This window comes from Pristis pectinata, chromosome 2, assembly GCF_009764475.1.
Source record: "Pristis pectinata isolate sPriPec2 chromosome 2, sPriPec2.1.pri, whole genome shotgun sequence".
NCBI lineage: Eukaryota > Metazoa > Chordata > Chondrichthyes > Rhinopristiformes > Pristidae > Pristis > Pristis pectinata.
Genome location: NC_067406.1, coordinates 34,328,547 through 34,342,054, shown reverse-complemented (window position 1 = coordinate 34,342,054; position 13,508 = coordinate 34,328,547). Strand labels below are relative to the sequence as shown.

General features: G+C 37.7%; 1 protein-coding gene across 1 annotated transcript in view; it reads left to right on the top strand.

The window, feature by feature from the left end:
• Positions 1 to 13,508, top strand: part of LOC127567310 (ciliary neurotrophic factor receptor subunit alpha-like) — a 233,514-nt gene that overhangs the window by 88,945 nt on the left and 131,061 nt on the right. Inside the window, exon 3 of the mRNA XM_052010049.1 lies at positions 10,657 to 10,896. Coding sequence (XP_051866009.1) covers positions 10,657 to 10,896 — 240 coding nt within the window. The remainder of the gene's footprint in view (positions 1 to 10,656; positions 10,897 to 13,508) is intronic.

The following is a 13,508-nucleotide window of genomic DNA, read 5'->3' as shown; positions in this document are numbered from 1 at the left end:
AAGTGACAGGAGAAGGGGAAATTTCACTGCTATCAGCAGATCAATCTTATTTTTTCTCTGGACTGTATTCACCAAGGGTGATTGATGCTGCTACTACTTACCTAGAATGGATGATCCACACTGTGGCCTGTATCACAGGTGAAGAACGGCTGATAATTGGAATATGGGCTGTACCTTTGGGACTGTATCTCAACAAGAATAAAAGAAATTGAAAAGGATGGGGGTGAAGAATGATTTATATTTAGGTTGTATTTATCACAATCTTAGGATATCCCAAACATTTTACAACCAGTACTTTTTGAAGTATAGTCACCATGAGAAACAATTCAGCAAATTTGTACCAACAACCTCCCAAAAACAGTTATGTGATAATTTACAGATACTCTATTTTGTAGTATTGATTGAGAGTTACATATTGGCCAGGACACTCGGGATAATTCCTTTGCTCTCCTTCAGACGAATTCCATGGGATTTTAACATTCACCTGAAGAGATAGATGGGACCTCAGTTTAATGTCTCATCTCTAAAAATGAAAGTGAAACAGTGATGGATAAAGAAAACTATGTGGCTATGTATGAAGCAATAGGAAGCTAATTGGGAAGATATAAAAATTGGAAACACAGAACAGGGCAACAAGATCTGTGTAGAGAACCAATAATCTTCATTTTAGGATGAAAGCCTTTCTTCAGAACTTGTGATCTAAAGAAGAATACATGCCTGAAAAATAGATCAACGACCTGTTCTCTTCACAGCTGTCATTTGACCTGCTTTATGTTTCAAGCTTTCGCTATTTTTGTTTCAAATTTCCAGCATCTGCTTTTTGCTAGATTTTAGTTCAGTTCTATTATATCACTCAAAGTCAGGTGAGGCTGGATTTGCACTCGTCTTCAATTTAGAGTTAATATTCCAAAGCTGTCAACAATAAGGTTGGGAAATGCCTTTTGGCTACGTGAATGGACCAGTGAAATTTGATTCTGGGATAAGTCTTGAGAAGGGTTAAATGATTCACAGGAAAAAGTGTGTGTCAAATGGACTGAAACGTTAAAGAGCTGTCAATCTTGACTGATGAACTGTCTGAAAGGAATTCGAACCAGATGTCTAACCATGTACCCTTGAGGAGGCTTGCCTCTTAAATCCAACTGCTAGGAATCTCGTTTGAATTAGTAATTAATAAATAATGTAGCTTTGAGTTCTGAATTTTCATTTTTAGAATTCTCTGTGACTTTTTCTTTTAGATGGTCAAAATAAATAGAATCTACCAGAACTCAAAAACATTTGGAAATTTGATGAGAATTAAGTGTAATTTTGCATTTTATAACCAGGAGTATTGCATATGAGAGCAAGGTAGTGATTGTTAGTTTGCAACAAGCATCAGTCAGAAGTACCTTTTGGATAACCTCAGTATAGGATAAAGACCAAACAGGGAAAAAGACAGTAAATGTTCACTGGGCTTCTACCAGGAATAAAAGTTTAGAGTTGGAAAAATAGCTTACATCTTAAAATTGTCCCTAGTTTCTGTTAAATCTAATCACATTGTCTTAAATATTGCTAAATGTTGTTATTTGTAAATATAATCAGAAAGTATTAGAAATGCAATGTGAGAGCTCTAAGGAGAGGTTTAAGGTTGAAGTGGGATTGATGTGTATACTACGTTCATTATCTTTCCCTCAAGTATTCATTGCTTCAGTGTGTATCCCACATTTCCCACTTTTATTCCAATCATAATAACATCTTTAAACAGTGTTAGTTGGTCAATTGTGGCTGGTTATTCGCAGATGAGGATGCAATTACTTATATTGTTCCTATGTTACTAACTATATGAGGTTGTAACTACTACATCTTGGATGCAGATTGTGGCTTAATACATGTAGTTATTAACCAAGGTAAGTTGAAGGACAAGTTTCAATCTATTTAATTGTGTAATAAATATCTGTACAAATTATTAATGCATCCTAGTGGACATGAAAACAATACATTACTGTGTAATGCCATGCAGCTTGCAATCTTAGAAGAATTAAAGAGGAGATTGAGAACAATCAAATGTCGGTGGTTGCAAATCTTTCAATTATAACCATTTATTCAGCTTTGACTAGTATAAACGGGACAGAGACTGTTACAAAATGATAATTATATTGGGCTGAACTCACTGACAAAAAGAGACAAATTGATTCATCTGTTTCAGTGTCCATGTGTTGTAGACTCCAAAGGCTCAACTGTAGGAAGGAATAAAACTCAGAGGTGAGAGAGCAGGGATGATAGCTTCATATTGACTTAGTACTAAAGTCATGTTAGTCACAATGGGTCCACATAATAAAGTGGCTAAGTCTTTGGACAAGCAGACAATTTGTTTGGAGACATGAATATGAATCCCAGTTTGACATTTGGAAAACATAAATTCCGAAAGTTAAATAAATTCCTTTCCCCCCACCAATGCTGCTCGACCCACTGAGTTCCTGCAGCAGATTCTTTGTTGCTCCAGATTCCAGCATCTGCAGTCTCTGGTGTCACCAATCAGACTGGCTGCTTTGTCTTTGATGACGTCATGTTTCTTGGGAATTGTTGGCACCTCAGTCATCCAGGCAGGTAAAGTGCATTCCATCAGCCTCCTGACTTGTGCCTTTGGCGTGTCAGAAGGTGAGAACTCAGCCAGCACGGACACAACCCTCCCCGCCATTGCGGACATCTTCAAGAGGCGGTGCCTCAAGAAGACGGCATCCATCATTAACGATCCTCAGCACCCGGAACATGCCCTCTTCACATTACTACCACCAGGGAGGAGGCACAAGAGCCTGAAGACCCACACTCAATGTTTCAGGAACAGCTTTCTTCCTTCCAACATCAGATTTCTGAACAGTCCATGAATCCGTGAACACGACCTCATTATTCCTCTTTTGCACTATTTATTTTTGTAGCTTATAGTAATTTTTCTGTCTTTATGTTTTGCACTGTACTGCTGCCACAAAACAACAAATTTGATGACATATAATAAACCTGATTCTGATTCTGACTCTGAGGGATATCCAACCTTAAATTGACCTGTAAGTTCGGTTTGTAAGACAAGTTTTTCACTGTACCTCGGTACAAGTGACAATAATAAACCAATACCAATACCACCCTCTGACCTCTTACAGCCACAGTGTTTATGTGACTGGTCCAGTTGAGCTCAGTACAGTGGTAACTTCCAGGATGTTTATGGTGGAGTATTTTGCAGTGGTAATGCTGTGAATGTCAGAGGAAATGGTTAGACTCTCTCTTGTTGGAGATGGTCACTGTCTGGCCCCTTTTTCACTCACAGCCCATGCCTGAATGGTCTCTAGGTCCTGCTGCATGCAGGAATGTTTTTTCTTTGATGTCCATCGTCTTCAGTTTTATCAAAGTTCATTGATGCAAAACTCAGTCAAATGCTGCCTTGAGGTCAAGGGCAGTCACTCTCACCTCTGGACAACGTTTGGAAAAAGACTGCGTTAAAGCCTGGAGCTTACCAGTCCTGGCTGAACCCATGGTTGTAGAAGTCTTGGAAAGATATGTTAAATTGAAGACAATATGGTGTGACTTGATTTTAACCAAAGGGAAAAGGTAGACCATATGGGTTTGAATTATATTTAAGTTGTTTCCAGATAGCTAACATACTATACAATCAAACTGAAGACAGAGTGGTACATATGTGACCATGAAATTCCTCTCTGACACCATTGTTCAGAGATCTGCTTTGTGGGAAATTCAGACTTAACTTGCATTGTTGATTTTATTTGTGCTTGTTATTGATGCAAAATACTTTGACACAGCCGACTTGGAAGTCATAAAAGGCCTTACTTTTGTATAAGTCTGCATTCATCATTTCAAGTAATTATGAAAGATTGTGTGTTTTGAAAGAGTATCCATAAATGAAACAATTATGAGGTTCAAACAAACCTACCAGAAAAATAAGAGCTAACATCAATGTGAAGTTTTAAATTTAGATTTCCCATAGGTTTTAAAGATTGCTCTTGTCAAAATTCCTAACTGGTTTTAACAAGATGGTTGTGAGTCTTTTCTTGTCCAAACTTCTTGAATGTCCAAATTAGCATTTGGAAGTGATTGCATTGACAGTGGCTTGACCTGTGCATTTACAGTTCATTACTATGTCCAATTATTGTGGAGAAAATCTCCAAAGCTCGAAGGATCAAAAGTAATAGTCTACATTGGTAGAGATTCCACACTTTATAGTGGAATTAACTCAACTTCAGTCGTGAATCTGGAACCTGTCAAGTATTTTGTTCCCCTGTGTGTTTTCTTTTGGAAATTGTGCAGATTCTTGAAACATTAAATGTGTAGTTACTAATTTTACTCCATGTTTATATTACTACATTTGCTGATCATTCACTATTTAAGATAAGTGTCATTGTACAAAAGTAATGTAGTCATGATCCTGTCTCCTTCCACAAAACCATACCCTTAAACCTCATTAGTGACATTCCAGACCACAAATAGCAAGCCTAGAATTGGTAACATGAACACAGTTCTTTCTCTTGCATTGGAATGATTTCCTTTAATGAAGTTAACCATAGACCTTTGAATAAGGTGGAGGCCAGCTGAATAAGCATTAAATTTGTTTTTTCTTGAAAAAGATCACTTGCTGTCTGATGATTTAAGGTCTTAGTGTAAGCGGTGATGCTTTGGGAATTTGAATTTTAATAGATGTAGGAAATGTGTATAGAATTGTATCTTCAGAGCCAAGAAGTAACACAGATGGTAAATTGGGAGACATAATTAGCACAATGATACTGCAGATAGGGATTTGATTCTGGTCTCCAGTGCTGCCTGCATGGAGTTTGCATGTTCTCCCTGTGACTACATACTGTAGGGTTCCCCAGGATGCTTTGGTTTCCTCCCACACCCCAAAGACATGCTGGTTGTTCGGTGAATTCACTACTGTAAATTATCCCCAGTGTAGGTGGCTGGTGGAGGAATCAGGGCCCATTAATAGGCATGTGTGATAGATAAGGTTGCAAGTAATGGTCTGAGAGTCAGCATAGACTAAATGGGTCTAATGGCTTCCTTCAATATCAAAAGGAGGTATGGAAATCTGTGTTTTCTTTTGGTAAAGATACTCAATTTTAAAGTGAATATAAAGAGATTCATTTTAAACTTTTGCAGCAAGCCAACCAAGCTTGCCTGTTAACCTTGCACCTAATTTACGCAGATCTTCAATTTGCAAATTCCCCAACAAAGGCAGCTCCAATCTGGTTGGTTAGGCCTGAACAATGCAGGGCCTGCTGGGTAAAAGTAACATCACCTGCCAGGGCCTGAGCATGTCTCACCCATAGAAACCCTTGGAAAACTTTGACAGCTACTTTAGCTTCCCTCCCAGTCTTAGCCAGCTGTCAACACTGTGACATTCAACACTATTCATAAAATAGCGAGAACATTAAAAATTGTATTATGGAAATTTAAAAAATAAACATCTAAAATAATGATATAAATTTAAATAAACTCAATAAATGATCTATCTATCTCCCTCACAACTGTTCCTCTCTACTGAAATGAATAGGGTGGCTGAATCTGCACTAGGTCTGACCTGTCGCAGGTTTAGCAGACAGATTCTCCAGTGTAACTGCTGGGGAATTGCAAGAAAACTGGTGTTTCACTTTTAGTCCATCTGAGGCGTTCATGCATTAATCACTCCTTTTTTTTGGAGCACACTTCCTAATATCAATCCTCACTGGTTTATGCCTGTGGTCCTTGTCTGACTCTTGCACTTTAATTTAAAGTAAATATAAACACTGTTTTCAGCCTTGTAATCCTAGTGTATATAGGATCACTTTATGGAGAGATCAGTTTTCATCGCTTTAATATCTTCGGGGTAGAAACTCAGTTGTTTGTACAATTTAGTGTATGTGCACTAAACTCTGTGATTTTCAGTTGCATAGCCATCAATGGAACCCTATCGCATATTTAGCACATAAGAATTTCTTTGGAGACCTTTATTGCTAGGGATCAATCTGTGCCTTTTTTTACACTACTTCTGTTGTCTCCTTGTGACCAGAACTGGTTCCAGTGCTTAAGCTGTGGACTGACTGTGCACTAAATTCCTGACCATAACTTCTTCTATTATTTGGTCTACTTTGTACAACAATTTATTGACTGTTTTGATTGCTGTTTTGCATTGGCTGGAGATTTTGACCACTGAGCCTACTAAGAGTTTCAGGCTCTTTCAACTTTATCCTAGGCATTTTCAGCATTTTCATGGTGTGTGTGTTTTGCTCATTTTTCCTTAGTCTGCTCAACCTTTTGCATTTATATGAATATTAAATTTCATCTGCCATCATTTTTCCCACTTATATATTTTGTCTAGCTTGTATTGTAGTTTCTGAACTGTCTGTTCCGATTCCGCTTCTCTCTTAGTTCAGCATCATCCGCAAATTTGTTCAGTCTGCCATTGTTTTGAGAGTTCAAATTATGATGTGAATTAGAAACAGTAATGGTCCCAACACACATTCCTGCAGTACTTCACTCAGCACGTCTCCCACCTCCTCTATTCTGAATAACTCATCCATCAGTGCACAATTTTATCAGTGAGCCAAAAGTGTCTCAGGCAATTCTGATTTTCATTCCTGCCTATGAAGCCACTTTCTTCCATCAGAATCTCATGGCATGGCTTCAGTAAGTTTATGAGAACACATTCAGTGATAGAACATATAACTGTTCCAGCAGACTGTTCTATTCTGATCTCAGACTTTTGAAAATAGCATAATTTTTTATGACTCTGATATCAAATGTTATTTCCATGAGAAGGTGTGTGTAAGATCTAACCACAAGTGAGCTCTTCTCTATTATGAATGTGACAGGTTGTATCCTCAGACTGGGAAGTCTGGAACTACAAGGCATAATATTAGCGGTTGATCATTTAGGATCACTTGAGACAGGGAATTTTCCTACTCAGATGGGAACTCTCTCTGTGAGGTTTAATAGATTTTTGGATGCAAGGGAATGTTAGGGATATGAGGAGCAGGCTGTTAGGACCTTATGGTTTAGTTCTTCTTTTCTTATGTTCATATTGCAGATTCCTCTGGAATTTTTTTGGAAAATTCTCAATCAGAAAATCGGTGCTTTTTAATTGATCTCCTAGCATACACCACATGATGTTCCTGTCTCTTGCTTTGAATAGCATCAACCTCAACTCCCAGTTTTCTGTCTGTGCATAAACTTTAAATTACTCTCCTCTTGAACCCAAATCCTTGCATTAGTTAGTTTGGCAAGCTAGAATCTGACTACTGCTGAAATCAGGAGATATTCACTCCTAGGTCTTAGTTCCTTACCTGAACTAAAAATTAAGTAAGTGATCGGCAGGAAGGTCAAGAAGAACTCCTGGTCAGTGGTTTGTAGAGAATAGGGGTGATAGGAAGGTAAATTCATATGATTCCTGGTCACTTCTGGCCCTGTTCCTTTTCAAGGCAGAGGGTGATGCAAACCTTAATTTAAAATTAGTCAGCCATCATCAGAGCTTCACATGTAAATAAAGGAACCTATTGACTTCCAGTGGGATTTCCTCTCAATTGCTTGGAGTGGGCTGAACTGTAACTCAAAGGAAGATGGCATGATTAGCACTGATGAAGCAAATAGATGATTTCTACCAGCTTAGCAGGGTTAAAATTGATCTTTTCAGCAAAGTACAATGTTATAAAATAATATCCAGGTTTTCACATGTATTCGTTTTTAGTAATCCAAATAAAATTTTCAAGATTATGAAGGGAACTGACAAAATGCATCTGAGCAAAATTGTTCTCATATTTGCTTACAACATAGAAGGAGGCTGTCTGATTTATTGAGTCTATGCCATCTCTCAGAGCAATCCCATCCTCCCACTTATTTCTCTGTAACTTATTCTCTCCCACATGTCCATCAAGTCCCTCCTGATTCTCCTACCGTCCATCCACAATATTTATAGTAGCTAAAAAAAACTACCAGCATGTGTTTGGGATGTGGGAGGAAACTGGAACATGCATGGGAAACCAGTGCAGTTACAGGAAAAATGTGCAAACTGAATACAGACAGAGGCTAGGATTGAACCCAGGTTACTTGATCTGTGAGGCAACGGCACTCCCTACTCTGCCACTGTACTGCCTTGCAGTAATGAGTACAAATAGCAGATTATGCCAGGAGTACAAAGAGTAACATGGCAGGACATTTTTTTACCCAAGTCAGCAGTGAAGAACACTGATATATGAATATGCTGAAGAAACAATAACAATCTCTGAAGGTATTCACAGATCTGGTGAGCATGTGAAATACTGGTTTTGTGATACAGGAATGACAACAGATTTGATGGACCTATTCTGAAAAAAAGATTTGCCTGTTCTGAAAAAAAGATTAGAATATAGACAGATTTGTGTTGTATTAGTTCTTGGCAAAGTCATAAGGAAAAATACCCTAGATATTGAAATAAAAACAGAGACCATTGAAGTACTCAGCAGGTCGGACAGCATCTGTGGAGAGCGAAATTAAGCTAACGTTTTGGGTTGATGATATTTCATCAGAAAATATTAGAAACTTGGCAAATTGGTGTGTCCTTAGGGTAAAGACATAAATCTTCAGGAGACAATCAATAGATATGATCATCTTGGCTTTGTAATGTTGAAATGCCGAAGAAAAATGTAAAAAAAGACATTTCCAAATATTCTAATTGCATCTTCAGTCCAGATATCAAATGCTGAAGTATTAAACTGACAACTTCATATCATTAATGCAGTGCTTAACAACAATAGACTACACATTATTCAAAACATTTAATCCAAAATAGACAGTGGGAAGAAGGCTTTAATATATGCTAGACTTTTTTTGATCTCTTCTGACGAGCCTCACTTAAGATGTAATCAAATTGAATGATTTTTCTAGCAATTTTTCAGTCAAGAATAAAATCATAACTTCTATATGATCAAATTTCCACAGCCCATTCTAATAGTAACTTTTTAATCTCGATCATTGATGGCTTAAACTCATTAATTGCTTCCGCTGCAATTTGCCACTGCACTGTGAGATTACTTTATATTTCAAAGCTGTTTCTTAATGAAATCTCAATGTAGTACTGGAATATGGAGTGAGATAGAAAGGAAACAGAGAAATAAATAAAAGGATGAAAAATAGCCTGGAGAGTGAATGAAAACCGGGGAAATTAATAAATAAAGAGTAGAGTGAATGTGAAATAAAGGTTGAAGAGGAAACTAAATAATTAGCTTTTGGCAGGAAATATCTGTGAAGAAATTCACATAATATTGATCACCATTTTAGCTTCTTTTTTGTTATTTTTATCAATTTTTTGGGAATATTGATAAAAGAAATCTGCATGAAGGAAGAATCAGAGCATTATCAGTACTATATCAGCATTATATTCCATGACTCAGTTGGTACCTTTTGCACACTATACAGATAAGATTTCAGGTTATTACACTGACTTGTGATGCTAACCTATACAGATCAAGTTCTATACCCAGCTTTAGCTAAAATAGCTAGCTTTAGTTAAGTCAATAGTAGGATGAACCAATTGGCTTCAGTGTCGGTATTGAAACCAAACTAATTGGTAATTGTCACATGTAATGAGATACAGTGAAGAGCTTTGTTTTGCATGTAATCCATACAAATCATTTCAAACATAAGTACATTGAGGTAATACAAAGGCAAAAGTAATAACAGAATGAAGAATATAGTGTTACAGTTACAGAGGAAGTGCAGTGCAGGTAGACAAATAAGGTGCGAGGGCCATGACGAGGTAGACTGAGAGATCAAGAGTTCATCTTTATCATACAAGAGGTCCATTCAAAAGTTTTATAACATCAGGATAGAAGCTGTCCTTGAGCTTGGTGGTGCGTGTCTTCAAGCTTTTGTATCTTCTGTCCGATGGAAAGGGGGAGAAGAGAGAATGACTTGGGTGGGAGGGAGTCTTTGATTATGTTGGCTGCTTTCCTGAGGCAGCAGGAAGTGTAGACAGAGTCAGTTGAGGGGAGACTGAGATTGCACGGGAGGAGAGATTAAATAAGGTTCTGAGGTTATCTGTCAAGACTTAAGCATTCCAGGATCCTTGGTAGTGACAAACATATTATTTAAGGAATAAAATACCTGCTAAAGAAGTGATGGAAATATGCAACATTTTCATCAGCATCTGTAAATGGAAAAGTCAGGTTAGTGTTTTGACTGCAGATGTATTATCAGATCTGAAAGGGTCTGTAGCCAAAGACATTAAACTGCTCTTATTCTTTACTGCCTGCTGACAAGTCAAGCACCTTGTTTTCCAGAATTTGTAGGATGTTTTACTTTCAGCTCTATACAATCACTTGCAGAGTTGCACCAAATTAATTCTGAACAAATTTAATGCATGCTTTTGGTAAATGGAACTGAAGCAGCTGAAAAAGGTGGAAGGAATACTACAAACAAAATGATTGAGCTGAACTTTAATATTGCTAAAGTAAAAGCTCCGTGCTTTAGAGAGAAACAAAAATCACTCAGACAATCTACTTCTGATTAACCCCAGTGATTCCTACTTATTATGACTATATTGCTTGACAGTACTCCCTCTAGGTTCAGACATCAAAAGTAGTCACTTGGATGAGGTATTGGTGAGCAGATGGTACCAGTAAAAGGCAATATATAAGATAATATCACAAATGTTTTCTCTAATTTCAGAAGGGCGAAAATACTACAAACGGATTGGAACCAATGTAACCCTGCCGTGCGAGACATCTGACAGTCATACTCCAGTGATCTGGAGATTTAATGGACATGCGATAACCCACAATGAAGGTCACCTTCTTCAAGGCACCAATCTCACCCTCATAAACATAGATTCATTACACAGTGGGACCTATAGCTGCCATGAAAAACACAGTGAAAGCTTGAAGAATCAAATAACAATTCAAGTTGGAAGTAAGTAGCTTTTCAGTGTTTATTTTTTCAATGGAATCTTTCAGGATGTGGTTCTTTGACAAAACTACCCTACTGTGTTCATAAATAACCCTGCTGTAGTGTGACTGAAATATCTTAAAGATAGACTTGTGGCGATGGTTGGGAGTAAGGGGTAACCAAGTCTGTCAGTAGTACACCAATAATCTCATCACCAACTGCTGAGTTTGTTATCATGACTTTCACGTATTATTATAACAACATTGGCTAAGCACAAGACAAAAGGAAACCATGTCAATCCACTTAATTTTGTGTTACCCTATGCACGATTAAACAAGGTTGTCTAATATCTCCCATTACTGATTTTGGGATACCTTGTACATTAAGGGTTGGATGTTTGCTTTTTTATTGAAAACATGTGAAACTCCAGTCTTTCCTATCAAATGGAGGTGAATACCATTAGCTTCTGCAGGTTTCAAAACCTGATTAAATAAGGTTCTGATGTTATCTGACCAGATTTAAGTATTCCAGGATCCTTGGGGGTGCCAAACACTCCATTGTTTAAATAATACATTTTAAATAAGTGTAAGAAACATACAGAAGTTTCATCAGCATCTGTAAATGGAAAAGTTATGTTAGTATTTTAACAGAAGACTATTATCAGATCCAAAGGGTCTGCAACCAAAACATTAAACTGCTCTTATTCTTCACTGCCTGCAGAACTTCCAGCACCTGGTTTTCCAGAATTTGTAGGATGTTTTACCTTCAGCTCCATGCAGTCATTTGCAGAGTTACATCATATTAGTTCTGAACAGATTTAATCCATGCTTTTGGTAAATGGAACTGATGCAGCTGAAAAAAGGAGGAGGAATACTACAAACAAAACGATTAAGATGAACTTTAATGTCATCAAAGTAAACGCTCAGTAGATTACAGAGAAATAAGCTGAACATGCTTGAAATTTAGGATTGTATGAATATTAAACAGAAGGTGTCAAAAGTCAGAAAGCCTGATTGCCTTGGGGGAAGCATGATCATCCCTGTAATAGGCAATGACTAAACTATCCTAATATTAAAAGCAGTAATTCTACAGTACTTCACTAGTGCCAGCTTCATTAATTTCTCAAACTCAAACTGAGGCTTGAAGTCTCCAGACACAGAAGTGAAATACTATCAACTGGAATAAGCTGTCACATAAGAGATGCAGTTCATCACAGGAGACTGCACTAGACAATTATGCTTCTCTCATATTCCATGTGCACTAAGCAATATTTTAGGGCTAAGTAGAAGCTGAAGGAAAAAGAGAAAACAGTGGAAGATAGAGGAAAAAAGAAAGGGTGTAGTATATATTATGTAAGGTACCTTTGAGACCATTGTATGTCTTTTAAGATTTTGCTGTACCTGGACACTTCAGTTTTAGTTGAGCATTATTGCTTTCAATAAAGGATGCTCTGTTTATAGCTCCACCTCTTTTTATTTATGCAAGCAGCAACACAAAGAAACCTATACCAGTACATTGATACTGAGTTTCAGACGTTGCTGCTTGAAATAGTAAACAGACATTCTATTCTGAGTTCTGTCATGGAAGTAGATTACCAAGTGGACAGATGAAAAGATTTGAGGATGTGCTCAAACTTTTCTTAAGGATGTGCAACATCCCCATTGATGCCTGGGAACCTCTGGCCCATGACTGCTCAATGTTGTGACGTAGGAACATTCAGGACGGTACGAAGAATCCTGAGGCCATGTATCAGGTGCACACTTGAAGCCTTGCTTAAGCAGCTGAAGGAGTCCACCACTTCACAAACTAACCAGCTGTCCACCCTGTCAACTACTTCCTACCTTATTTGCAAAAGAGTTTACAGTTCCACATTGGCCTCATTAACCTCAGAACCAACAAAACCAGAGTGGAAGAAAATCATCATTGATCCTGAGGGAAACTGGACACTGATCCACGGTGAGAAAAGTATATAATGTAGTTCTCTAAGTAGATCTGTACAAATAGCATAAGTTATTAGTGCATAAAACCAGCTACCCTGTATGTGAAATGAGTAGAAATATCCTTGAATGCAAACTACATCAGCAAGTCCCTGGGATGCCACAAAATGGAGATACACAGTGATGAATGAGAAAAAGAATGTAATATTGCTCCCAATGGCAGAGCTGGAAACATATCAGTAAATCTACCAGCGCCACAGACTACAGATCAGGTATTACAATGGAACATAGTGAAAATCTTAAACAATAGATCCAATCTATTGTTGGATCAAGAAACATCTTAATCCAACAATGCTACAGATATTAAAGAGCTACAAATTCTTTCATGTGCATCTGGGGACCAGAAGAAGCAAATGATCAAGCTAAAGACACTGGAAAAAAGGGTGCTGTTTACAAATGGGAAAGGGAATCAAAAGGGCATAGGTTTCAGCTGAGGGGGGAAAGATTTAAAAGGGACCTGAAGGCCACTTCTTCACGCAGAGGGTGGTGCGTATGTGGAATGAGCTACCAGAGAAAGTAGTTGAGGCAGGTACAATAACAACATTTAAAAGACATTTGGACAGGTAAATTCAGAGAAAGGGTTTAGAGGGATATGGGCCAAGTGCAGGCAAATGGGACAAGCTTAGATGGGCATCTGGG